This window comes from Oncorhynchus nerka, linkage group LG23 (assembly GCF_034236695.1).
Source record: "Oncorhynchus nerka isolate Pitt River linkage group LG23, Oner_Uvic_2.0, whole genome shotgun sequence".
Lineage (NCBI taxonomy): Eukaryota > Metazoa > Chordata > Actinopteri > Salmoniformes > Salmonidae > Oncorhynchus > Oncorhynchus nerka.
In genome coordinates, this window is record NC_088418.1 from 35,084,108 (window position 1) to 35,110,471 (window position 26,364).

At 41.7% G+C, this 26,364-nt stretch overlaps 2 protein-coding genes across 6 annotated transcripts; one reads left to right on the forward strand and one right to left on the reverse strand.

The window, feature by feature from the left end:
- The first annotated feature begins 80 nt into the window (after positions 1-80).
- On the forward strand, positions 81-4,682 carry LOC115106752 (gamma-crystallin S-1-like). Of its 2 annotated transcripts, none has more exons than XM_029629788.2 (3): positions 81-194; positions 625-867; positions 1,314-4,682. In XM_029629788.2, the coding sequence occupies exons 1-3, from the start codon at positions 81-83 to the stop codon at positions 1,599-1,601; spliced, it is 645 nt and encodes a 214-aa protein (XP_029485648.2). In that variant the 3' UTR covers positions 1,602-4,682. The 2 variants fall into 2 exon arrangements, with proteins under 2 accessions (XP_029485648.2, XP_029485647.1); XM_029629787.2 differs by having other exon boundaries at positions 167-194; positions 610-867.
- LOC115106753 (delta-1-pyrroline-5-carboxylate synthase-like) lies at positions 2,287-26,192 on the reverse strand. 4 transcript variants are annotated; one of them, XM_065008064.1, is made up of 19 exons: positions 26,063-26,192; positions 24,354-24,464; positions 23,839-23,990; positions 23,424-23,573; positions 23,230-23,334; positions 22,345-22,503; positions 21,782-21,872; positions 21,564-21,688; positions 21,118-21,262; positions 20,765-20,838; positions 20,506-20,605; positions 20,133-20,353; positions 18,032-18,169; positions 17,536-17,731; positions 10,206-10,327; positions 9,486-9,672; positions 6,524-6,619; positions 6,089-6,278; positions 2,287-3,072 (listed from the first exon to the last, which is right to left on the reverse strand). In XM_065008064.1, the coding sequence occupies exons 2-18, from the start codon at positions 24,451-24,453 to the stop codon at positions 6,097-6,099; spliced, it is 2,343 nt and encodes a 780-aa protein (XP_064864136.1). In that variant the 5' UTR covers positions 24,454-24,464; positions 26,063-26,192; the 3' UTR covers positions 2,287-3,072; positions 6,089-6,096. The 4 variants fall into 4 exon arrangements, with proteins under 4 accessions (XP_064864136.1, XP_029485650.1, XP_029485649.1 ...); XM_029629790.2 differs by having other exon boundaries at positions 2,287-6,278; positions 22,351-22,503; XM_029629789.2 differs by having other exon boundaries at positions 2,287-6,278.
- Positions 26,193-26,364: the final 172 nt, after the last annotated feature.

Here is a 26,364-nt window from a genome sequence, read left to right on the forward strand (position 1 = left end):
CAATGGAATTCAATCTAAAGGGAGCATGAGGTTGACATGTGCTCAGTGTCATAGGGGCAGATAGAACAGTTTGTGCTGACATGATAACTCACGTGATTTTAATAACAATGCTCTATCCTTTTTCTCTGACACATAAAAGGCTCTGGGATGAGGACAGGCCTGTCCTGTTGACCTCCACAGTCATGATGGGTAAGGTAAGCAGAACATGTAATTTTCCAAAGAAAAGAACATTACAGACTGCCTTTTCAAGTCTATTGCCGTTCCATTTCAGATTTAGTCATGAGTTTTGTCTGAAATCATAATTGTAGTATGAGCCCAGATTTTTTTGTTGCCTGGTTCTAGATCTGATTGTGCTGTATAACCAACTCCCGTGGCCATTGTTTGGCATGACAGTGACAATAGGTGTTGGTGAGACGGCACATTCAGATCTGGGACCAAGGCTAGGAAAATAGGTGTTCTCCTATCCTTTGTGCCATTCTCAAATATATTTGCAGTCAATTTCATGTGTAAATCCAAATACAGGGGTGTTTTTCACCCAGAAAGAAGGTTCTAAGCTAGTTTGATTAAAATGTAGAGATGTGCTTCTGCCTGTATTCCCATTAACTTTAGAAGCTCTCTGTTCAGATCATCTTCTACGAGGGCAGGAATTTTGAGGGACGCCACTATGAGTGCAGTGGTGACTGCACTGACATGCACTCCCACTTCTCCCGATGTAACTCCATTCGAGTGGACAGTGGGTGCTGGATGGCCTATGAGAAGCCTAACTTTTCTGGATACCAGTACATGCTGACAAGGGGGAAGTACGCTGACCACCATCGCTGGTCCGGCTTCAACGACTGCATCCGCTCCTGTCGCATAATCCCAGCTGTGAGAACAGCTATATCGTCACCGTCATGATACAACACAAACAAATGCTCTTGAATCTGTTTTACCTTTGTAAACATTTATAACAGCTGGTATACGTTTGACATGGTTATAGGCAATTGATTTGACACAAACCAATATTTAGGAATGTTTGTAGGAGGTATGCCTACAAAGTTTTTTTGCGAGCCCTACCCAACATTACAGGAGATGTCTTTCAGGTGGAAGCTGTCAGATGTTCTCAGATTCAAGATTCCCATAAGCTTACATCAGCTGTCATGACTGTTTACAACAGCTGTTACTTAATTATGACAATATTCTGTGTAGCTAGGGAGTTCATGTGAAGTTTCTCAAACTTTCCAAGCCTTCATACAACATTCAGGCCTAAAAGTCTGACATTGAAAAAACATTATTTCAGTTCTATGAAGTGAATACATTTTCTCCTTGCACAGTACAATGGAAACTACAGGATGAAGATCTTTGAGAGATCAGACTTTGGGGGAAAGATGATGGAGCTGAGCGACGACTGCCCCAACCTGCAGGACCGCTTCCACCGGAGAGACATTTCCTCCTGCAATGTTATGGAGGGCTACTGGATCCTCCACGAGCACCCAAACTACAGGGGCCATCAGTACTTCCTGCGCCCTGGCGAGTACAACAAGCATAGCGACTGGGGCAGCATGAGCTCTACCATTGGTTCGGTGCGTCGCGTCACAGAGCTGAAGCAAAACAACCAATAAAGCGGTCTCTAGATCGCTCTGTCTAGCCAGGCTAGATCTGTCTGACAGCCTGCAGAAGTCTATACATATGTAGAGGGGATGCCAACATGAGTCAATCTCAGAATATGGTTGATATCAGGGAATAAGGAGATTGTCCTTTAGTAATTAGACCACTTACTGAGAATATGGCTGGGCTGAAGAAAGCAAGCAGTGGATTGGAATCCTGATGTAGATTTGTATACAAGAACATTTAAAGGGCTTTATGCAGACAGTCATCAATTTATACATACCATTTCCTCACATTGAATAATAAACCAGTGGACTGAAGGGACAGTATATTTAATTGTGTCACTAATGCAGCATTCAGCAGCAAAGACAGTTGCAATTTCTTCCAACTGAGCCTGCTTAAATTGTGTTTTTTAAAACATTATTCTGACCTATACCGAAACACGTGAACTTCATGTGTCTATGACAAAGTAACTTTGTTAACTTGTCAATGTAGCACTGTTTGGAATATAACAAAATCTTACCAGTTGATGTATGTGGTGTGAGACAATACAATGTTGGTGTGTTGACGTTCACTACAAGTAAATCAAGTTTGAGCAATCAGGTATCAATCACAATAATTATTCATATCAACAAAAAACAAAAATATTTCTCTCTCACCGTGACTGTGAAACAAATGTGATTGAGAAAATCAAGTACCTAACTGTACATCATCTTTATTATTCAAAGAATCTGTGGCATGAGGAACCAAAGATAACAAACTTTCACTATGGACCTGTACTGACACCAAACATGTGACCATAAACATGAAAAACAGAAGGGAAAAAAAGTCAAATCAAATAGGGCCAGTAACCAATCATGATTACAAATTATTTTACCATAAACATTTGAGGGGGAGGCACAAATTGCACAAAATGTCCAACCTCTGTGGTCACTATACAAAACATTCTGGCGAGACCTAGTGCAGGGGACACACACGGCGAATGAATGGATATATACACTGAACAAAAATATAAAACAGGGGAATGTAAACTGTTGGTCCCGTTTCATGAGCTGAAATAAAAACTCCCAGAAATGTTCCATACACACAAAATGTCTCTCAAATTGTGCACACATTTGTTTACATCCCTGTTAGTGAGCGTTACACACTTGACAATATAATCCATCCTCCTGACAGGTGAGGCATATGAAGAAGCTGATTAAACAGCACGATCATTACACAGGTGCACCTTGTGCTGGGGAAAATAAGGCCAACGCTACAGAGGTGAGTTGAGGGAATGTGCAATTGGCATGCTGACTGCAGGAATGTCCACCAGAGCTGTTGCCAGAGATTTGAATATTAATTTCTCTACTATAAGCTGCCTCCAACATCGTTTTAGAAAATTTGGAACTACGTACAACCGGCCTCACAACCGCACACCACGTGGAACCACACCAGCCTAGGACCTCCACATCCGGGATCGTCTGAGATCAGCCACCTGGACATCTGATGAAACAGGAGTATTTGTCTGTACTAAAGCCCTTTTGTGGAGATTTTTTAAAATTTCTGATAGGCTGGGCCTTGCTCCCCAGTGGGTGGGCCTGTCTACCAAGTGGGTGGGGCTATGCCCTCCCAGGCCCATCCATGGCTGCATCCCATCCCAGTCATGTGAAATCCATAGATTGGGCCAAATAAATGTATTTCAATTGATTGATTTCCTTATATGAACTGTAATTCAGTAAAATCATTGCGTTTATATTTTTGTTGAGAGAAATATTTAGGTGTATATATACACACACACAGTACCAGTTAAAAGATTGGACACACTTACTCGTTGAAGGGATTTTATTTAGTTTTACTATTTTGTGAAGACATCAAAACTATTAAATAACACATGCACATGTAGTAACCCCAAAAAAGTGTTAAACAAATCAAAATATATTAGCCAACAAGTGCTCAGCATATGTGGGAACTCATTCAAGACTGTTGGAAAAGCATTCCTCATGAAGCTGGTTGAGAGAATGCCAAGAGTGTGCAAAGCTGTCATCAAGGCAAATGGTGGCTACCTTGAATAATCTAAAATATATTTAGATTAGTTTAACATTTTTTTTATTACTACATGATTCCATATGTGTTAGTATTGAGGTCTTCCCAATTATTATACAATGTAGAAAATAGTAAAAATAAAGAAAAACCCAGGAATTATTAGGTCTGTCCAAACTTTTGACTGGTACTGCCTGCATGTACAGTTGAAGTTGGAAGTTTACATAACCTAGTTTCAATGATGCCAACCTAGGTGTTTCAACCACTCCACAAATATCTTGTTAACAAACTATAGTTTTGTCAAGTCGGTTAGGACATCTACTTTGTGCAAAACAAGTCATTTTTCACTTATAATTCACTGTATCACAATTCCAGTGGGTCAGAAGTTTACATACAGTAAGTTGACTGTGCCTTTAAACAGCTTGGAAAGTCCAGAAAATTATGTCATGGCTTTAAAAGTTTCTAATAGGTTAATTTACATCATTTATGTCAATTTGAGGAGTACCTGTGGATGTATTTCAAGGTCTACCTTAAAACTCAGTGCCTCTTCGCTTGACATCATGGAAAAATCTAAAGAAGTCATGGTGAACTTCACACATTTGATGGAATCACGAGGAATGGAAAATTATGTGGATATATCGAAGAAACATCTCAAGACATCAGTCAGGAAGTTAAAGCTTGGTCGCAAATGGGTCTTCCAAATGGACAATGACCCCAAGCATACTTCCAAAGTTGTGGAAAAATGGCTTAAGGAGAACAAATTCAAGGTATTGGAGTGGACATCACAAAGCCCTGACCTCAATCCCATATAACATTTGTGGGTAGAACTGAAAAGGCGTAGATGAGCAAGGAGGCCTACAAACCTGACTCAGTTACACCAGCTCTGTCAGGAGGAATGGGCCAAAATTCACCCAACTTATTGTGGGTAGCTTGTGGAAGGGTACCCGAAACGTTTGACCCAAGTTCAACAATTTAAAGGCAATGCTACCAAATACTAATTGAGTGCATGTAAACTTCTGACCCACTGGGAATGTGAAAAAATGAATCTTGTCTCTACAATTATTCTGACATTTCACATTCTTAAAAATTTTTCACACACACAATACATGACCAAAAGTAAGTGGACAACTGCTCGTTGAACATCTCATTCCAAAAGCATAGGCATTAATATGGAGTTTGGTCCCCCCTTTGCTGCTGTAACTGCCTCCACTCTTCTGGCAAGGCTTTCCACTAGATGTTAGAACATTGCTGCAGGGATTTGCTTCAATTCAGCCACAATAGCAATAGGGAGGTCGGGCAATTAGGCCTGGCACCCAGTCTGCGGTCCAATTCATTCCAAAGGTGTTCGATGGGGTTCAGTTCAGGGCTCTGTGTAGTCCAGTCAAGTTCTTCCACACCGATCTCAACAAACCATTTCTGTATAGACCTGGTTTTGTGCAAGGTGGCATTGTCATGCTGAAACAGAAAAGGGGGGGGGGACGCGTAATCTGCCCCCCGGAACTTCACTCCAGCCCGCAAGACGTAAAAATTCTCCCCAATTTCATGGTATCCAATTGTTAGTTATAGTGTTGTCCCATCGCTGCAACTCGGGAGAGGCGAAGGTCGAGAGCCGTGCGTCCTCCGAAACACGACCCAGCCAAGCCGCACTGCTTCTTACCACAATGCCCGCTTTACCTGGAAGCCAGCTGCACCAATGTGTCGGAGGAAACACTGTACACCTAGCGACCGTGTCACAAGAGCGCGATGGGACAGCAAAATCTCAGCCTGCCAAACCCGCTCCTAACCCAGACCACACAGGGCTAATTACCACGAACAGTGCTTGTGCAGACGTTGCTTCAAGAGGCAGTTTGGAACTCGTTAGGGAATGTTGCAGGACAGATTTTTACGTGTGAGGCCTACCACATCGCGGCTGAGCCGTTGTTGCTCCTAGAAGTTTCCACTTCACAATGACAGCACTTACATTGCTCTAGCAAGGCAGAACGTTGACGAACTACCTGGAAAGGTGGCATCCTATGACGGTGCCACATTGAAGGTCACTGAGCTCTTCAGTAAGGCCATTCTACTGCCAATTTTGGGCTATAGAGATTGCATGGCTGTGTGCTCGATTTTATACACCTGTCAGCAACGGGTATGGCTGAAAAAGCTGAATCCACTCATTGGAACAGGCCTCCACATACTTTTGTATATATATATATCGTATACTTTGACCATTTGCTTTCCTGTGCAACCGTTCACCACCTCTTCATTAATTTCCAGGTCATCTTAATGCTTTACACGCTCCGACACTGTAGAAGATACAAAACAGTCTCCTGCTGCTTTCATGTATGTGGTATCTGAAAGTGGTTTGTTGACCCCCACAGTCACATACAGATCCATATATAAGGTTGCAATTTAAGCCCTACTCATAAAAATTAACTTTAAGGTTTTCACTTCCCACTTTTACATGACAGTTCCTGTATCGGAGGGTTCTGTGACTGACTGTGGTTCCTAGCTGGGGAATCTCTGAGGAACAGGGATGTTCTCATGAAGGTACTTCATACTGCCCGCCTCTGAGAACTCTGCCACTGTGTGCCCCTCACCCCGGAGGACCCACTTGGTGGTCAGCAGCCCCTCCAGACCCACTGGGCCCCTCGCATGGATCCGAGCTGTGCTGATGCCAACCTCCGCACCTGCAACACCACAATATGGATCAGGATGTGCTGGTCTAGACACTTTATAATAACTGTTTATCATTAATATGAATTAATAATCTAACAGATAAAATAAACTGTACTCAACATGAATACACATTTATAAGCATTATAACAAACTAAGCATTACAATTCATAAGTATACAACATTTATACATGTTTAAAAAGCATTTATAACTAGATTTACTGTTATATTTTTGTACAATAAAATTATTTGTACTCACCAAGACCAAATCTGTATCCATCAGCAAAGCGAGAGCTAGCGTTCCAGAAAACACAGGCACTGTCCACCTGCTGCATGAACTGTTCGGCTGTATTCTCTGTGCAGAAAAACATTACAATATATATTATTCTAGGAAGCAGTTAGTGCATTTGAAATAATTTGACATCAACAATATTTTTGGGGAATCCTATAGTGTAAACATAAATGTATTTTGTTGTAAATAAATGCATGGTAGGCCTATACACTAGGACAGGACAACATTGGAACGTTGACATGCAGTGCTACAGAACTCATTGAAAACTGTGTTTTTATTTTATTTTTATTTCACCTTTATTTAACCAGGTAGGCTAGTTGAGAACAAGTTCTCATTTGCAACTGCGACCTTGCCAGGATAAAACATAGCAATTCGACACATACAACAACACAGAGTTACACATGGAAAAAACAAATAACAATCAATAATACAGGAACAAAAGAAAACAAAAAGTCTATATACAGTGAGTGCAAATGAGCTAAGATAAGGGAGTTAAAGGCAATAAATAGGCCATGGTGGCGAAGTAATTACAATATAGCAATTAAAAACTGGAATGGTAGATGTGCAAAGGAGCAAGATAAATACATAAATACAGTATGGGGATGAGGTAGGCAGATAGATGGGCTATGTACAGGTGCAGTGATCTGTGAGCTGCTCTGACAGCTGGTGCTTAAAGCTAGTGAGGGAGATACGAGTCTCCAGCTTCAGAGATTTTTGCAATTCATTCCAGTCATTGGCAGCAGAGAACTGGAAGGAGAGGCGACCAAAGGAGGAATTGGCTTTGGGGGTGACCAGTGAGATACAGTGGGGCAAAAAGGTATTTAGTCAGCCACCAATTGTGCAAGTTCTCCCACTTAAAAAGATGAGAGGCCTGTAATTTTCATCATAGGTACACTTCAACTATGAAAGACAAAATGAGGAAAAGAAATCCAGAAAATCACATTGTAGGATTTTTATTAATTTATTTGCAAATTATGGTGGAAAATAAGTATTTGGTCAATAACAAAAGTTTATCTCAATACTTTGTCATTGCCAACAAAGGGTATATAACAGAGGTTAAATGTTTTCTATAAGTCTTCACAAGGTTTTCACACACTGTTGCTGTTATTTTTGGCCCATTCCTCCATGCAGATCTCCTCTAGAGCAGTGATGTTTTGGGGCTGTTGCTGGGCAACACGGACTTTCAACTCCCTCCAAAGATTTTCTATGGGGTTGAGATCTGGAGACTGGCTAGGCCACTCCAGGACCTTGAAATGCTTCTTATGAAGCCACTCCTTCGTTGACCAGGCGGTGTGTTTGGGATCATTGTCATGTTGAAAGACCCAGCCACGTTTCATCTTCAATGCCCTTGCTGATGGAAGGAGGTTTTCACTCAAAATCTCACGATACATGGCCCCATTCATTCTTTCCTTTACACGGATCAGTCGTCCTGGTCCCTTTGCAGAAAAACAGCCCCAAAGCATCACTGCTCTAGAGGAGATCTGCATGGAGGAATGGGCCAAAATAACAGCAACAGTGTGTGAAAACCTTGTGAAGACTTATAGAAAACGTTTGACCTCTGTTATATACCCTTTGTTGGCAATGACAAAGTATTGAGATAAACTTTTGTTATTGACCAAATACTTATTTTCCACCATAATTTACAAATAAATTCATAAAAAAATCCTACAATGTTTTCTCTGTATTTTTCCCCCTCATTTTGTCTGTCATAGTTGAAGTGTACCTATGATGAAAATTACAGGCCTCTCATCTTTTTAAGTGGGAGAACTTGCACAATTGGTGGCTGACTAAATACTTTTTTGCCCCACTATATACCTGCTGGAGCGCGTGCTACGAGTGGGTGCTGCTATGGTGACCAGTGAGCTGAGACAAGGCGGGGCTTTACCAGGCAGAGACTTGTAGATAACCTGTAGCCAGTGGGTTAGGCGACAAGTATAAAGTGAGGGCCAACCAATGAGTGCGTATAGGTCGCAATGGTGGGTAGTGTATGGGGCTTTGGTGACAAAACAGATTGCACTGTGATCGACTGCATCCAGTTTGTTGAGTAGAGTGTTGGAGGCTATTTTATAGATGACATCACCGAAGTCGAGGATCAGTAGGATGGTCAGTTTTACGAGGGTATGTTTGGCAGCATGAGTGAAGGATGATTTGTTGCGATATAGGAAGCCGATTCTAGATTTAATTTTGGATTGGAGATGCTTAATGTGAGTCTGGAAGGAGAGTTTACAGTCTAACCAGACTCCTAGGTATTTGTAGTTGTCCAGGTATTCTAAGTCAGAGCCGTCCAGAATAGTGATGCTGGACGGGCGAGCAGGTGCGGGCAGTGATCGATTGAATAGCATGCATTTAGTTTTACTTGCGTTTAAGAGCAGTTGGGAGGCCACGGAAGGAGAGTTGCCTGGCATTGAAGCTCGTCTGGAGGTTAGTTAACACAGTGTCCAAAGAGGGGCCAGAAGTATACAGAATGGTGTCGTCTGCGTAGAGGTGGATCAGAGAATCACCAGCAGCAAGAGCAACATCATTGATGTATAGAGAAGAGAGTCAGCCCGAGAATTGAACCCTGTGGCACCCCCATAGAGACCGCCAGAGGTCCGGACAACAGGCCCTCCGATTTGACACACTGAACTCTATCAGAGAAGTAGTTGGTAAACCAGGAGAGGCATTCATTTGAGAAACCAAGGCTGTCGAGTCTGCCAATAAGAATGTGGTGATTGACAGAGTCGAAAGCTTTGGCCAGGTCGATGAATACGGCTGCACAGTAATGTCTCTTATTGATGGCGGTTATGATGTCGTTTAGGACCTTGAGCGTGGCTGAGGTGCATCCATGACCAGCTCTGAAACCAGATTGCATAGCGGAGAAGGTACAGTGGGATTCGAAATGGTCGGTAATCTGTGTGTGTGTGCATGTTGCATTGCAGGATTTGCTCACCGTTATCTGTAACAATGACATCTGTGTGGGAGCTGCCGTATTTGTGGATGTGGTCCACGGCGTCCTGTATACTATCCACCACCTCAATGCAGCACTCCAGGTCCCCGTACTCTGTCCTCAGAGACTTCACCTCAGATGGGCTAAAAGTCAGGTAGGAGGCAAATCTGGGGCCTGCATGGATCTTCACCTGTGGGATGACAAAAGACATTACATTTTCAATGATGACTGTATTTGACCATGTACACATCTCTACTGTGTAGTTAAAGGGACATAACATGTCAAATCAAAGAAGGATGTGCGCATACAGTATCTCAACATTAGAATACTTTTTTTTTTACCAATATCCCATTAAACTGACCAGGTAGATGCTTCACCGATTTAAATAAAAAGACAGTAAGCCTTCCCCCTTACAATTGGTCAGATAGGGTGGCAAGGTACTACATGAATAAGTTATTGTTGGAAAAATGAACTATTCTGCTGTGGGGTTCTCCGGTAAGTTTATTTATGAATGGCTGCTTTAGAGACGACAATGCTTTGGATGACAACACTAAAAGGTCTAACAGAGTGTTGGCCCGGTCTCTCCCTTTATAAATTATGTCTCTATATAGTGTGTTAATGCTCTGGATTGTGTAATGTCTGTCATCTGTATAAAAGTTACTGAACAAGCCTCAGTATGAGTATTGTCTACATGGAGAGATGGTGGGTGTATGCACATCTCACCTGTTCCACTCTAAGCATATCTATAATCTGGTCAAACAGAGGTGTCCTCAGTAGATCTCTGTGGAGGAGTAGGGTCTCCATGGCATTGCAGGCTGCAGGGTAGTCACATTTAGAGTCTTTGACTGCAGAGAGAACATTTATTAGACTACCGTTCACTTAGAGCAGGTATTCTCAGGGGTACGCGCAATGCCGTAGGGGGTACACCAAATAAAAATGTGATGCACATAAAAAAAACACAAATATTTTTTTAATTTACATTTTCAAAGAGTACATTTTTGTATTTTCCAACGGGGCTATACATTTGGGTGAGTTTTTTTCCCCCTCGCCTGATTAGCCTCATTTCACTGCCAAAAATTAAATTTAAAACCACCTAGTGTAGAGCGAAATAGCACAATGTCAAATACAAGTAGCCTGGTCAAATAATTAACATCCAATCACATTAACCATAACTCTCCAGCAGGAAACCTGAACTTTAGCGCAGACATTTAGAAATGAAACATGACAATTTGAAAAATAAGTAACGGGACTTTGAGCAAGAATAAAGACCCCTTTCAAGTAGTAAGATGTATAAAAGCAACAGACCATTAATAAGAAGGGGCTAGAAGCATCTTATATGGTGAGCTACCGAGTGGCTAGGACAGGCAAGCCCCGTACTATTGTAGAGAATTTAATTATTCCTGTTGCCGCGGATATGGCTGGGACAATGCTGGGGGAAAAGGCAAAAAAAAACTATAAAGGCAATGCCTTCCTCAAACAACACTTTCATGATGCATCAGTGACACGGCAGGAGATGTTTTGAAACAATTACTGCTTTGCATACAAGCCAGTGAATTATATGCGCGACAGCTGGATGAGTCCGACGTGGCGGGCCTGGCACAGCTCCTGGTATATGTCCGTTACGTTTACGGGAGGTCAATTAAGGAAGACATCCTCTTCTGCAAACCACTGGAAACGAGGACAACATGAGGATATTTTTAAAGTACTGGACAGCTTTGGGCCATCAAATGGACTTGTGGTCAAGATGTGTTGGTATGTATACTGATGGCGCAAAAGCCATGACAGGGAGACATAGTGGAGTGATAACGCGTGTGCAAGCAGTTACTCCCGACGCCACTTGGGTACACTGCAGCATCCACCGAGAAGCTCTTGCTGCCAAGGGAATGCCTGACAGCTTGAAAGACGTTTTGGACACTACAGTGAAAATGGTTAACTTCATTCAAATCAAAATCAAATCAAATTTTATTTGTCACATACACATGGTTAGCAGATGTTAGTGCGAGTGTAGCGAAATGCTTGTGCTTCTAGTTCCAACAATGCAGTAATAACCAACAAGTAATCTAGCTAACAATTCCAAGACTGCTACCTTATAGACACAAGTGTAAGGGGATAAAGAATATGTACATAAAGATATATGAATGAGTGATGATACAGAGCGGCATAGGCAAGATACAGTGGATGGTATTGAGTGCAGTATATACATATGAGATGAGTATGTAAACAAAGTGGCATAGTTAAAGTGGCTAGTGATACATGTATTACATAAGGATGCAGTAGATGATATAGAGTACGCAATATGGGCAGCGACCATGTAATGCTTTTACAACATACATACGTGCGCTGGTTATCAAGGGGCAAAGCACTGACATGCCTTTTGAATTGAGAGGCGAGCTTAAAGTTTTAACTGACCATAATTTTCACTTGTTTGACCGCTTGCATGATGACGAGTTTCTCACACGACTGGCCTATCAAGGTGATGTTTTTTCTCACTGAACGATCTGAATCTAGGATTACAGGGACTCTCCGCAACTATATTCAATGTGCAGGACAAAGTTGAGGCTATGATTAGCCTCTTCGGGCTAGGGGGCAGTATTTTCACGTCCGAATGAAAAGCGTGCCCAAAGTAAACTGCCTGCTACTCAGGCCCAGAAGCTAGGATATGCATATAATTGGTAGATTTAGATAGTTTTAGAAACGTAGTGTTTTCTAAAAAAACTGTTTAACAGAACTGATATGGCAGGCAAAAACCTGAGAAAAATCCATCCGGGAAAAAAATGATTGAGGTCACTCTTTTCAATGGGTTTTCTATGGGGATCTAGATTTCTGAGGTACTTGCTTGCAGCTCATATTATTTCCACTAGATGTCAACAGTCTTTAGAAATTGGTTGATGTTTTTCCTTTGAGAAATGAAGAAGTAGGGCTGTTCAGAACGAGGCTCGAGTCTATTGTACTGAAAGCTCGCTACACTTTGTTTTCCCAACTTTGTTTGGAACAAGTTTACAGGTAACTTATTAGATATTTTATGCGCAACTCATGTTGCGCGAGTTGGAACCGGTGTTTTTCTGGATCAAACGCGCCAAATAAATGGAAATTTTGGAGATTTAACAACAGAATTTATCGAACAAAAGGACCGTTTGTGATGTTTATGGGACATATTGGAGTGCCAACAAAAGAAGATCTTCAAAGGCATGAATTATATTGTTATTTCTGCGTTTTGTGTCGCGCCTGGCTGGTTGAAATATGAATATCATGTGTTTGTTTGGTGGGGTGCTATCCTCAGATAATCGCATGGTTTTCTTTCGCTGTAAAGCCTTTTTGAAATCTGACACATTGGCTGGATTAACAAGTGTGGCTTTAATTTGGTGTATTGCATGTGTGATTTCATGAAAGTTTAATATTTATAGTAATTTAAATTGAATTTGGCGCTCTGCCATTTCACCGGATGTTGTCAAGGGGTTCCGCTAGCGGAATGTATAGCCGTAACAGGTTAAGAAGTTGGAGAGCTTTTCTGTCTGCATTAACAAGGACAACACAGGTCTTTCCATCATTGCATGATTTTTTTGTGTGCAAATTAACTCAAGCTTACAGAAAATGTCATATGTGATATAGCGAAGCACCTGATTGAGCTGGGAGCGCAATTACGCAAGTACTTTCCCGGAATGGACGACACAAACAACTGGATTCGTGATCTCTTTCATGCCCTGCCTCCAGTCCACTTACCGATATCTCAACAAGAAATTGCAACAAGCGGTTCTGTGAAAATTGAATTTAAAATCAGAAGCCACTGCCAGATTTCTGGATTGGGCTGCTCTCAGAGTATCCTGCCATGGCAAATCACGCTGTTAAGACACTGATGCCCTTTGCAACCACGTACCTATGTGAGACTGGATTCTCGGCCCTCACTATCATGAAAACTAAATACAGGCACAGATTGTGTGGGGAAAATGATTTAAGACAGACTCTCTCTAATACAACCCAACATTGCAGAGTTACAGTTGAAGTCGAAAATTACATACACTTATGTTGGAGTGTAGAGGTCGACCGATCAGCATGGCCGATTTCAAGTTTTCATAACAATCGGTAAACGGCATTTTTGGACGCTGATGATGGCCGATTACATTGCACTCCACGAGGAAACTGCATGGCAGGCTGACCACCTGTTACGCGAGTGCAGCAAGGAGCCACAGTAAGTTGCTAGCTAGCATTAAACTTAACTTATAAAAAACAATCAAACTACACATGGTTGATGATATTACTAGTTTAACTTCTTGCGACTAGGTGGCGCTATATTAAAATATTTGGATGAAAAACGTTCCCGTTTTAAACAAGATATTTTGTCACGAGAAGATGCTCGACTATGCATATAATTGACAGCTTTGGAAAGAAAACACTCTGACGTTTCCAAAACTGCAAAGATATTGTCTGAGTGCCAGGCGAAACCCAGATAAAAATCCAACCAGGAAGTGCCGCATTTTTTGAAACCGCCTCATGCCAATGACTCCTTATATGGCTGTGAATGAGCTATGAATGAGCTTACGTTTTCCACGTATTCCCCAAGGTGTCTACAGCATTGTGGCGTCTTTTTAGGCATTTCCATTGAAGAATGGCAGTAAGGGACCATATATAGCATGTGGTCACATGGTGTCTCCCGCAGAAAATCTTGCGTAAAATACTGAGGTAGCCATTTTTCCAATCGCTTCTTATGAGAAACCAATTGCCTCAACGGATATATAATCGAATATATTTGTTAAAAACACCTTGAGGATGGATCCTAAACAACGTTTGCCGTGTTTGTCGATATTATGTAGCTAATTTTGAAAAAAAGTTTGGCGTTGTAGTAGTAGCATTTTCCCGGTCGATTTCTCAGCCAAGCATGATGAAGAAACGGGAGCTTTTTCGCCTACAAAAATAATATTTTTGGAATTAAGGAACATTTGCTATCTAACTGGGAGTCTCCTGAGTGAAAGCATCCGAAGTTCTTCAAAGGTAAATTATTTAATTTGGTTGCTTCTTATTTTCGTGAAAATGTTGCCTGCTGCCAGCAGAGCCTAGCATAGCATTATGCCATGATAAACTTACACAAATGCTTGTCTAGCGTTGGCTGTAACACATATTTTGAAAATCTGAGATGACAGTGTTGTTAACAAAAGGCTAAGCTTGTGTTTGAATATATTTTATTCATCTCATTTGCGATTTTCATGAATAGGAAACGTTTCTAGTGGTATTTATGTCCGCTGAGTTATGCTAATGCATTTGAGGCTATGATTACGCTCCCGGATACGGGATTGCTAGTCGCAAAAGGTTAACTAGCTTGTCCTGAATTGCAAATAATCAATGCGGTGCCTGTTAATTTATCATCAAATCACAGCCTACTTCACCAAACGGGTGATGATTTAACAAGCGCATTCGTGAAAAAAGCACTGTCGTTGCACCAATGTACCTAACCATAAATATCAATGCCTTTCTTAAAATCAATACAAAAGTAAATATTTTTTAATCATGCATATTTAGCTAAAAGAAATTCATGATAGCAGGCAATAATAACTATGGAAATTGTGTCACTTCTCTTGCGTTCTGTGCAAGCAGAGTCAGGGTATATGCAGCAGTTTGAGGCGCCTGGCTCGTTGCGAACTGTGTGAAGACCATTTCTTCCTAACAAAAAACGTAAATAATTTGCCAGAATTTTACATAATTATGACATTGCATAACATTGAAGGTTGTGCAATGTAACAACAATATTTGGAAGGGTTCCGTATTTCACTGAAAGAATAAACGTTTTGTTTTCTAAATGATAGTTTCCGGATTTGACGAGATTAAATGACCTACGCCTCTTATTTCTGTGTGTTTATTATAATTAAGTCTATGATTTGATATTGAGTGGTGGTAGGCAGCAGCAGGCTCAAGTGCATTCATTCAAACAGCACTTTCCTGCGTTTGCCAGCAGCTCTTCGCAATGCTTAAAGTACAGCGCTGTTTATGACTTCAAGCCTATCAACTCCGAAGATTAGGCTGGCAATACTATAGTGCCTATAAGAATGTCAATAGTCAAAGGTATATTAAATGCAAATGGTAGAGAGAGAAATAGTCCTATAATTCCTATAATAACTACAACCTAAAACTTCTTAACTGGGAATATTGAAGACTCATGTTAAAAGGAACCACCAGCTTTCATACTTTCTTCTCCAACACTGTTTTTGCATTATTTAAACTAATTGATTTTTATGTATTATATTAAGTTAAAATAAGTGTTCATTCAGAATTGTTGTAATTGTCATTATTACAAATATATATAAATAAAAAGCATCCGATTAGTCGGTATTGGCTTTTTTTGGTCCTCCAATAATTAACGTTGAAAAATCATAATCGGTCGACCTCTATTTGAGTCATAAAAACTCATTTTTCAACCACTTCACAAATTTCTTGTTAAGAAACTATGGTTTTGGCAAGTCGGATTGGACATCTACTTTGTGCATGACAAGTCATTTTTCCAACAATTGTTTACAGAAAGGTTATTTCACTTATAATTCACTGTATCACAATTCCAGTGGGTCAGAAGTTTACATACACCAAGTTGATTGTGCCTTTAAACAGCTTGGAAAATTCCAGAAAATTATGTCATGGCTTTAGAAGCTTCTGATAAGCTAATTGACATCATTTGAGTCAATTGGAGGTGTACCTGTGGATGTATTTCAAGGTCTACCTTGAAACTCAGTGCCTCTTTGCTTGACATCATGGGGAAATCAGCCAAGACCTCAGAAAAATGTGTAGACCTCGACAAGTCTGGTTTATCCTTGGGAGCAATTTCCAAATGCCTGAAAGTACCACGTTCATATGTACAAACAATAGTACGCAAGTATAAACACCATGGGACCATAGAACGCATGGTATGACGGCTGAGTCTCCTAGAGATGAACGTACTTTGGTGCGAAATGTGCAAATTAATCCCAGAACAACAGCAAATGACCTTGTGAAGATGCTGGAGGAAACAGGTACAAAAGTATCTATATCCACAGTAAAACGAGTCCTACATCGACATAACCTGAAAGGCAGCCCAGCAAGGAAGAAGCCACTGGTCCAAAACCACAATGAAAAAGCCAGACTACGGTTTGCAACTGCACATGGGAACCAAGATCGTACCCAACTTATTCTGGGAAGCTTGTGGAAGCCTACTCGAAAAGTTTGACCCAAGTTCAACAATTTAAAGTTAATGCTACCAAATACTAATTGAGTATATAAACTTCTGCCTCACTGGGAATGTGATGAAAGAAATAAAAGCTGAAATAAACCCTTCTCTCTACCATTATTCTGACATTTCACATTCTTAAAATAGTGGTGATCCTAACTGACCTAAGACAGGGAATTTTTACTAGGATTAAATGTCAGGAATTGTTTAAAATGTATTTTGCTAAGGTGTATGTAAACTTCCTACTTCAACTGAATGTGCATCCTTTCAAGCACACCCTTCTCATTAACCTGTGGTGAGTTTGTTCCTCAAATTGTGAATAATAAGGTTTTATATGTAAGATGGCTAAATAAAGAACAAAATTATCATTATATTATTATTTGTGCTCTTTGTCACTTCCCATGAGCCGGATTGTGACAAAAACTCACACTCATTCTCATGTTTAATAAATGTATCGTAGTGTGTGTGGCAGGCTTACAATGGCGGGAAAAAACTACATTTGAGAGCGCGCTGACCCTAATGCTAGAGGGGGTACGCAGCTGGAGGTTGAATGTTTGAAGGGGTACGGGACTATAAAATGCTTGGGAACCACTGACTGGGTGTATGAATGAGTACATAATTTAATGTAAACTAAAGCCGTCTGCTGGTTTTTGGTTTTTAAGACCTAGACAACCAGCTGAGGAGAGTTCCTTACCAATCATGACCTTAATTCATCGATCAAGTACAAGGGAGGAGCGAAAACTGGCAGACACTGCCTTCTGCAGAACAAGTTTGACACGTGCCCTAGACGCAAGGACTGACAGTTCATGACATCCACAAGATAGCTTCACCATAAGTTGCTTATAAACAATGAGGTAATGAAGCACTCACTGATGTCAATAGCCTTTTCGATGCAAGCCTCAGAGTCGATGTAGACATGGCAGATGCCCTCACTGTGTCCCAGCACAGGGATGCCCTTGGCAGCTCTCTGGATGTCTCTGACCAGCTGGGACGAGCCTCGAGGGATGATCAGGTCTATCATCTTATCTAGTCTACACAGGTCCTCCACCTCCTCACGGGTACTCACCTACAGCACACATGTTAATAACATACTAAAATCATATGTACCTGCAACAGGGCTGGGGTCAATTCCAATTATCTTCTCATAGAGAAGGATTGAGGAAAATGTGAATTTCAGTTTACGTCCTAAAATGACTGAATTAAATTAGAATTTACTCCAGCCCTGACCTACAGTACAAATGTAATGTTGTTCACACCACACAAATTATTTCTCCTATCTGTAAAGTGTATCTAATAAAAGTGTTATGCATAACCTAAAACTCAACTCCTGCCTCAAATGTCCCATTGATTTGGATCAAGCTCTTACCAGCTGAATAGCATCCTTCACCCCGTGGATAGAGAGCGCCTCCTGGGTCAGCTGATGCAAGATACGGTTGGTGTTGGCCGCTTCTTTTCCCCCCTTCAGTAACAGAGCATTTCCACTGGCAATAGCCAGAGCTGACACCTGTATTTCATATCGGTACAAGTCCATACGACACTTCAGTCACACATCAGTACTATCATGTCTCTGAAAATAAAAGACAATAGGGTGGAATCTCAAATCAACCCTTAGACCATATGTCCTGTGTACTTAAAATCTGTGTAAATCTGAGAGGATTTGAGGCCTCCCGAGTGGCGCAGTGGTCTAAGGCACTTTTGCAGTGCTGATGTGCCACTACAGCCTCGGGTTCGATCCCTTAGACCATATGTCCTGTGTACTTAAAATCTGTAACCGTGACACCCATGGGGCAGCTCACAATTGGCCCAGCGTCATCCGGGTTAAGGGATGGTTATGCCGGCCGCAATTTCCTTGTGTCATTGTGCTCTCAATCAAATCAAATTTTATTGGTCACATACACATATTTAGCAGATGTTATTGCGGGTATAGCAACTGCTTGTGGCGGGCCGGGCGCCTGCAAGCTGAATCCAGTCGTCAGTTGGATGGTGTTTCCTCCGACACATTGGTGCGGCTGGCTGCGGGGTTAACCATTTGTAACTAGGGGGTAGCATTTTCATTTTTGGATAAAAAACGTTCCCGTTTTAAACAAGATATTTTGTCACGAAAAGATGCTCAACTATGCATATATTTGACAGCTTTGGATAGAAAACACTCTGACGTTTCCAAAACTGCAAAGATATTGTCTGTGAGTGCAACAGAACTGATGTTATAGGCGAAACCCAGATAAAAATCCAATCAGGAAGTGCCGCATTTTTTGAAACCACCTCATGCCAATGACTCCTTATATGGCTGTGAATGAGCTACGAATGAGCTTACGTTTTCTACGTATTCCCCAAGGTGTCTACAGCATTGTGACGTCTTTTTACGCATTTATGTTGAAGAATAGCCGTAAGGGACCACATTTAGCAAGTGGTCACATGATGGCTCCCGCAGAAAATCTTGCGTAAAGTACACAAGTAGCCATTTTTCCAATCGCTTCTTATGAGAAACCAATTGTCCCGACGGATATATTATCGAATTGTTATGTGAAAAACACCTTGAGGATTGATTCTAAAGAACGTTTGCCATGTTTCTGTCGATATTATGGAGCTAATTTTGAAAAAAGTTTGGCGCTGTAGTGACCGGTCAATTTTTCAGCCAAACATGACGAACAAACGGGAGCTATTTCGCCTACAAAAATAATATTTTTGGAAAAAAGGAACATTTGCTATCTAACTGGGAGTCTCCTGAGTGAAAACATCCGAAGTTCTTCAAAGGTAAATGATTTAATTTGATTGCTTTTCTTATTTTCGTGAAAATGTTGCCTGCTGCCAGCAGAGCCTAGCATAGCATTATGCCATGATAAACTTACACAAATGCTTGTCTAGCGTTGGCTGTAAAGCATATTTTGAAAATCTGAGATGACAGTGTGATTAACAAAAGGCTAAGCTGTGTCTCAATATATTTCATTTGTGATTTTCATGAATAGGAAGTTTTTGTAGGAAGATTTATGTCCGCTGCGTTATGCTAATTAGTTTGAGGCTATGATTACGCTCCCGGATCCGGGTTTGATAGTCGCAAGAAGTTAAGTGAGCAGTGTGTCAAGAAGCAGTGCGGCTTGGCAGGGTTGTGTTTCGGAAGACACGTCTCTCGACCGTCGCCTCTCCCTAGTCCGTAGGGGACATGCAGCGATGAGACAAGATCGTAACTACCAAGTAGAAAAAGGGGGTTAAGAAAAAGGGGGTAAAGTAAAACAAATGTTTAGATAACTAATAAATTAGAGAGGATTTGACAAATGTAAACAATATGGTAATAGCCTATTAGAGAGCAAGGTGAAGCGATGTTAAAGTTTCACCATATTGCTTATTTTCCAATCAAATCCTCTCAGATCTCCACAAGTGCCTAGGGTGAAGGGTCTAGGGGTCCATTTGGGATTGGACCCAGGATGAGCCTTGTGGTTTAGCAGCATGGCCACCATCAGGTGACTGACCTGAGGAAGGCAGTCGGGTCGGGACTCAAAGATGACCAGCAGGACCCCGATGGGCACAGTGATCTGTTCGAGCTCCAGGTTGTTGGCGACTCTGGTCCTGCGGAGCACCTGCCCCACGCTGTCCCTGGACGATACAGCAATCTGACGCAGGCCTATGGCTAGGCTGTTCAGCTTCGATGTGGACAGACTCAACCTTGCCAGCAGGGGTTGGGAGAGACGGCCTAGAGGGAATCACACTAAAATATAACACCAACATTCTTATGGCTTTTATCAATTGCTGATCGACAGACAGCTTGTGTCAGCAATATTAACAATATCTGGTATGATCCTAATTTGTGAGGCCATTGTGACCTGATGAAGCTACATTGAGTACCTGATGATGCTGCAGTCTCCATGTCTCTCTTGTTGGCACTGAGGATCTCATCCTTCTTCTCTGTCAACAGGTCAGCCAGACGGCAAATTATCTCCCCTCTCTGGTTGAGTGTGAATGAATACAGACGTCTTAAAAAGATTACTAAAGTACAGCAGAGATAGATCACACATCAGCTCAGATGGGCACTCTGTAACCAGGCCAGTCAGTATAGCTCGGCATAGCTCTGTAGTGTGAAAAGGGTCAAAAAGGGAACACTCACCTCATCTGGGTGAAGAGTGGCCAGAGTCCTGCCTGCCTGCCTGGCCATTTCTGTCTGCTGCTCCACAGTGGGACCTGTGTGTCACATCCCACAACAACATGAACCTGAGTGGGGCATCTCACCAACCTAACAGTTTCAGTGACTTTTTATAACCATTTTCATACATGAGCCATTATAAATGCTTTTTGAAATGCTTATAAATTCTTTATACATTATTATAAATGTTACAAATGCTCATGAATTGTAATGAACTGCATTTTTACAAATAATGTAGTTTATTAATGAGTGTAACTACTGCTTCTAATCTACTGTAGGTTGGAGTTTATTTCTCTACAAAGGTATCAGTGACTCACCAGCAGGCTTGACCTCAGAGAAGAATGTGCCCACTTTCTTTCCCTCCACTATGTCTGTGATGACGTGGCCCGTGACTTTGGGGTCGGTGCCATTGGCAATGACGACCGACGTGCCACCCTGAAGCGCCCACAGAGCAGACTTCACCTGGGTGAGACATAGTTCTAATAAACATTTACAATGAAACATACCCCGTACAGCCTGTGGAGGGTGTGTCCCCCATCTGGCCCTGGTTCCTCCCTAGGTTTCTTCTATTTAGGGAGTATTTCCTTCCCTCTTTCTTTCTGCTTGCTTTTGACTTTAGGGCCTTAATCCGAGTTACTGTAAAAGCACTTGTGACAACTGCTGATGTAAAGGGTTTTATAAATGAAATTGATTGATTGATTGACCTTCTTTCAAACGGCCAACCACACTATTTTAACACTTGGAGTGGTTGCTTGCCACTAACCTTTGCCTCCATGCCCCCAATGCCCACTTTGGACTTTGAGCCATATCTGATAGACTGCTGGTCTCCGGGGTAGAAGATATCGATGAGTTTAGCGTCATCTGTTCCTGGGGGGCTGTCATACAATCCTGTGGGATACAACATGGTCAACGCAAATACTTTTTATTTTAGCTGAGAGTAAATGAACAACAACGTAGCTAATTTCGAAATGCATTACATACCTTCAACATCAGATAGAGCAATAAGAAGGTCTGCTTTCATTTCAACAGCCAGTCTTGCAGCCAAGCTGTCGTTATCCTTAATGTGTATTACCTAAAAATGCATGAAAAAAAAACATTAAAAAGCATGACCCCATTTAATACATGCAAACAGCTCATCATAGCCATGTATCATAACTATGCAATGTACCCTAGCCTAGGATGTCATTTTAAAGTAAGAGCAGCTTGCTGTATAAAAACTTGCTACAATAGGCCCCTCTATACTAGCATTGGCTCTGACTTCAACATAAGTCATATACTAACTTCCACATTAGCCAAGTTCACTTAGGTTTGCATTGGCATCAATGGAAAACTAAGTGGAAGTCCAGATTCGCCCCTCAGATGCATGAAGCAGTACTAATAAAAGTAGAAATCATCAAAGCTAATTACATATATTTTCAAACAAATGCTAAACCAAAATGAAACATTTGTGTGGGTGGAGAAAGTAAAAGAAAATATATGCCTTATGTAATAAACCATCACAACCACACTACACATTCCCAGCATGCCCTTCACAAAGTACCCACATTTACCCCCTGAAGGTCACTGTTTGGAACAGGGGGCGGTACAACTGCGTCATTGGTGTTGATGATGGGCACTATGTTCATGCGCAGCAGCTCGTGGAGGGTGCTGTTCAGGTTGCGACGCTTCTGCTCATCGTGGAAGTCGAGGTTCGTCACAAGGATCTATTGAAGAGGCATACGAAAGATCTCAGTATGAGGGTCTAACGTAGGCATATAGTAATTCTAAAAACATACTGGGGCCAAGCTTCCTACCATCCAAGACCTCTATACCAGGCGGTGTCAGGGGAAGGCCCTAAAAATTGTCAAAGACTCCAACCACCCTAGTCAGATTGTTCTCTGCTGCCGCACGGCAAGCAGTACCGGAGGGCCAAGTCTAGGTCCAAGAGGCTTCTAAACAACTTCTACCCCCAAGCCATTAGACTCCTGAACATCTAATCAAATGGCTACCCAGACTATTTGCATTGCCCCCCTCCTTTACACCACTGCTACTCTGTTATCATCTATTCATAGTCACTTTAATAACTCTACCTACATGTACAAAATACCTCAACTAACCGGTGCCCCCGCACATTGACTCTATACCGGTACCCCCCCTGTGTATATATAGTCTCGCTATTGTTATTTTACTGCTACTCTTTAATTACTTGTTACTTTTATTTCTTATCTGCATTTTTTAAAACTGCATTGTTGGTTAGAGGTTTGTAAGTAAGCATTTCACTGTAAGTTCTACATTTGTTGTATTCGGCGCATGTGACAAATAACATTTGATTTGTCAATACAACTTTGGCTAAGAAAAGGAATAGAAAAACAATACATGAATGTAGTGACATCAGACACTGCAATTCCATCTGCAAAGAATGATACAGTAATTATTTTGTGTGTTTGTACCTGTGCAGTGCAGGTGCTGTACTGGGTGAACATAGCTTCATACAGAGCCATCAAGCCACTCTGTCCAGCAGCTGCACACGCCCGGGCCTCCAGAACTGGAAGTGACTGAAGCGCAGAGAAATGGAAATCATTAGTAAAAGCCAATAGTTATTGATCTATTGTCATCCAATCTTTTGTGAGGAGATTTGGTATACCATTTCTTTGAGTTGGTTCTGTCCAGAGTGCAAGGCTTGTCTGACGCTCTGCGATAGCAGGATCTCGTGTCTCAGTCTCTGCCTTCCGAAAGCAACGGCCCCACTGGTGACAATCATCATCTCCCTGCCTTGGTTCTGCAGCACGGCCACCTAAGGGACAGACAACAATGAGCTCTTCTTACACACCACTTAGTGTAAGTGTTCTCTAAAGACCCACCAAAAATGTAACTGAACATTACCTCAGCAGTTTCTCCCCTTAAATTTTAGAAGATACCTTTCAATGCCAATCAAAACCCACAATCATGTCTTCAATTTCAATATTCTGGAGTCTTCTATTTCAACATTATTTCTGGTTCTCGTTAGTAGTTCCTGGTCATTACAACTTATATAATTAATGACCGGGTTGTGACCTCACCTGCTCCACAATGGAGGCGAGACGCCCGAGGGCCAAGCCACACTCATCTCCCCGCGTCACCACAGCACTGCCCAATTTCACCACAATGCGCTTGGCCTGTCTGAGCTCACTGCGGTGCGCTGCTGACTTCCCAGGAGAATGGGTGACAGGGACTGCAACAGATAACAGGGCATTCATTTAACACCAGTCATGTTCATTAGGGTACACTGTAGCAAAACATTACGCAACGAAAAACAAAAATGAAAGTTTCTTAGTTCAGACAGTACCCTCATATTTAACTTGTTTGCTTCCGTTTCATGCCTACTGAACATGACCCAAAATAACTTTATCCAAAACGTACTGAAAAGCAGTTCTCGTCGTAAACCTTGGGTTGTCTGACAACAGCACATGTTAGGCTATTATATGGGCATACATCTGAGACTGCCAAAGAGGTGTGTTAAGTGCCAAGTGTCATCTGTAGTGGGGTGCGCCAGTGCAGTGTGTTTTGGAATGGTGGAATGGGGTTGGCTACTTACACTTGGTTTGGGACACTGCCCTGGCAAAGCGTGGGCAAACATTTGCTTGCAGGCTCCTGGAACGTAGACTGGAACACAAGGCCAGCCTCTGCAACATCATGGCAATGTGATCTGAGGACAGTACACAGCTATTTATAAATCAAAATAAAGTGGGCATCCTTTAGGCTGAAATACAGGTGTACATCTGCTTGAGAGTAAGCTAAACATTTACATTACATTTACATTTAAGTAATTTAGCAGACGCTCTTATCCAGAGCGACTTACAAATTGGTGCGTTCACCTTATGACAACCAAATTGTCTCGTTGTAGATTCATTGGTAAAAAATAGCTTGGTGCACCGGCTTGCACCAATTGTTGTCAACAGTCTAAAGCGCTGAAGTTAGCCAGCTATACTACACACAACAAAAATATAAAATGCAACATGCAAAGTTTTGGTCCCATGTTTCATGAGCTGAAATAACAGATCCCAGAAATGGTCCATTCGCACATAAAGCTTATTTGGTGCACAAATTTGTTTACATCCCTGTTAATTGAGCATTTCTCATTTTCCAAAATAATAAATCCACCTGTCAAGCGGCATATCAAGAATATGATTAAACAGCATGAGAATTACACAGGTGCCCCTTGTGTTGGGACAATAAAAGGCCACTAAAACGTGCAGTTTTATCATACAACACAAAGCCACAGATGTCTCAAGTTGAGGAAGCATGCAATTGGCATGACTGCAGGAATGTCCACCAGATCGGTTGCCAGACAATTGAATGTTAATTTCTCTACCATTGCCGCCTCCGTGTTTTCAAAAATGTGGCAATACCTCCAATCGGCCTCAGAACCGCAGACCACATGTATGATGTGTGGGCCAGCAGTTTGAATGGTATAAGGAAGGTTAAAACTACAGACACAATTGCATTTGATCAATGCATAGAAATACCTGAGGCCCATTTTTGTAAAGGTATGTCTGTGACCAACAGATACATAGCTGCATTCCCAGTCATGGGGGCGGCAGGGTAGCCTAGTAGTTAGAGCGTTGGACTAGTAACCGGAAGGTTGCAAGTTCAAACGCCCGAGCTGACAAGGTACAAATCTGTCGTTCTGCCCCTGAACAGGCAGTTAACCCACTGTTCCCAGGCCGTCATTGAAAATAAGAATTTGTTCTTAACTGACTTGCCTGGTTAAATAAAGGTAAAAATTAAATGTGAAATCCATAGATTAGGGCCTAATTGATTCATTTCAATTGACTTATTTCCTCATATGAACTAACTCAGTAAAGTATTTGAAATGGTTGCGTTTATTTGTGTTCAGTATAGTTAGTTGTGTTTTTTTTTTACTAAGGATTGATAGCTGTAGTTACAGAAATAGTGCAAATCCAGTGCACACTGTTTATCCTACGACTCGCTAGGCTGGGCATAGACCTCCACCGTCGCGTGGCTTGATGTGGCCAGCCAGTAATACACGTGACCCCTTGACCGGTTCGTACTTAACACTTTATCTATTCAGGCTGCAAATGTTTCGATTTCCTCAGCAACTTTACTTAATGACGAGAAAACTGGGGGGGACGACAAAATATGCGATTAACGTTACTACAATATGGCCGCTTCTAGCGGACGTTAGCTTACAGCAGGCTATGATCTGACTAGCTAGCGATAGGCTAACGTTGAGGTAGGCAAATAGAGAAACAAAATAGATAATTAATTCAAAAGATGTCTCACCAACAGTCAGTATTTATAAAAGTCGAAGGTTCCCGCTGCAGCCAAATTGACAACTGCTGAGCAAAGACACGTCGTCAGATTGCCACATCCACAGGCAGCCATAGAACGTGTGGGTTGTGTTGTGAACAACATAACCGTGAATCAGCGGTTCGCTTTCAAAATAAAGGTACCACATTGAAAGTGATGCAAACAGATACAAAAATGTAGAATCATCCAAGAGCCATAGTTAAGGATGTACATAGCAATATGAATGTCCGATAAGACTGAATGTTGAGGTGATTTCTCATGGTTAAAGTCCCGTT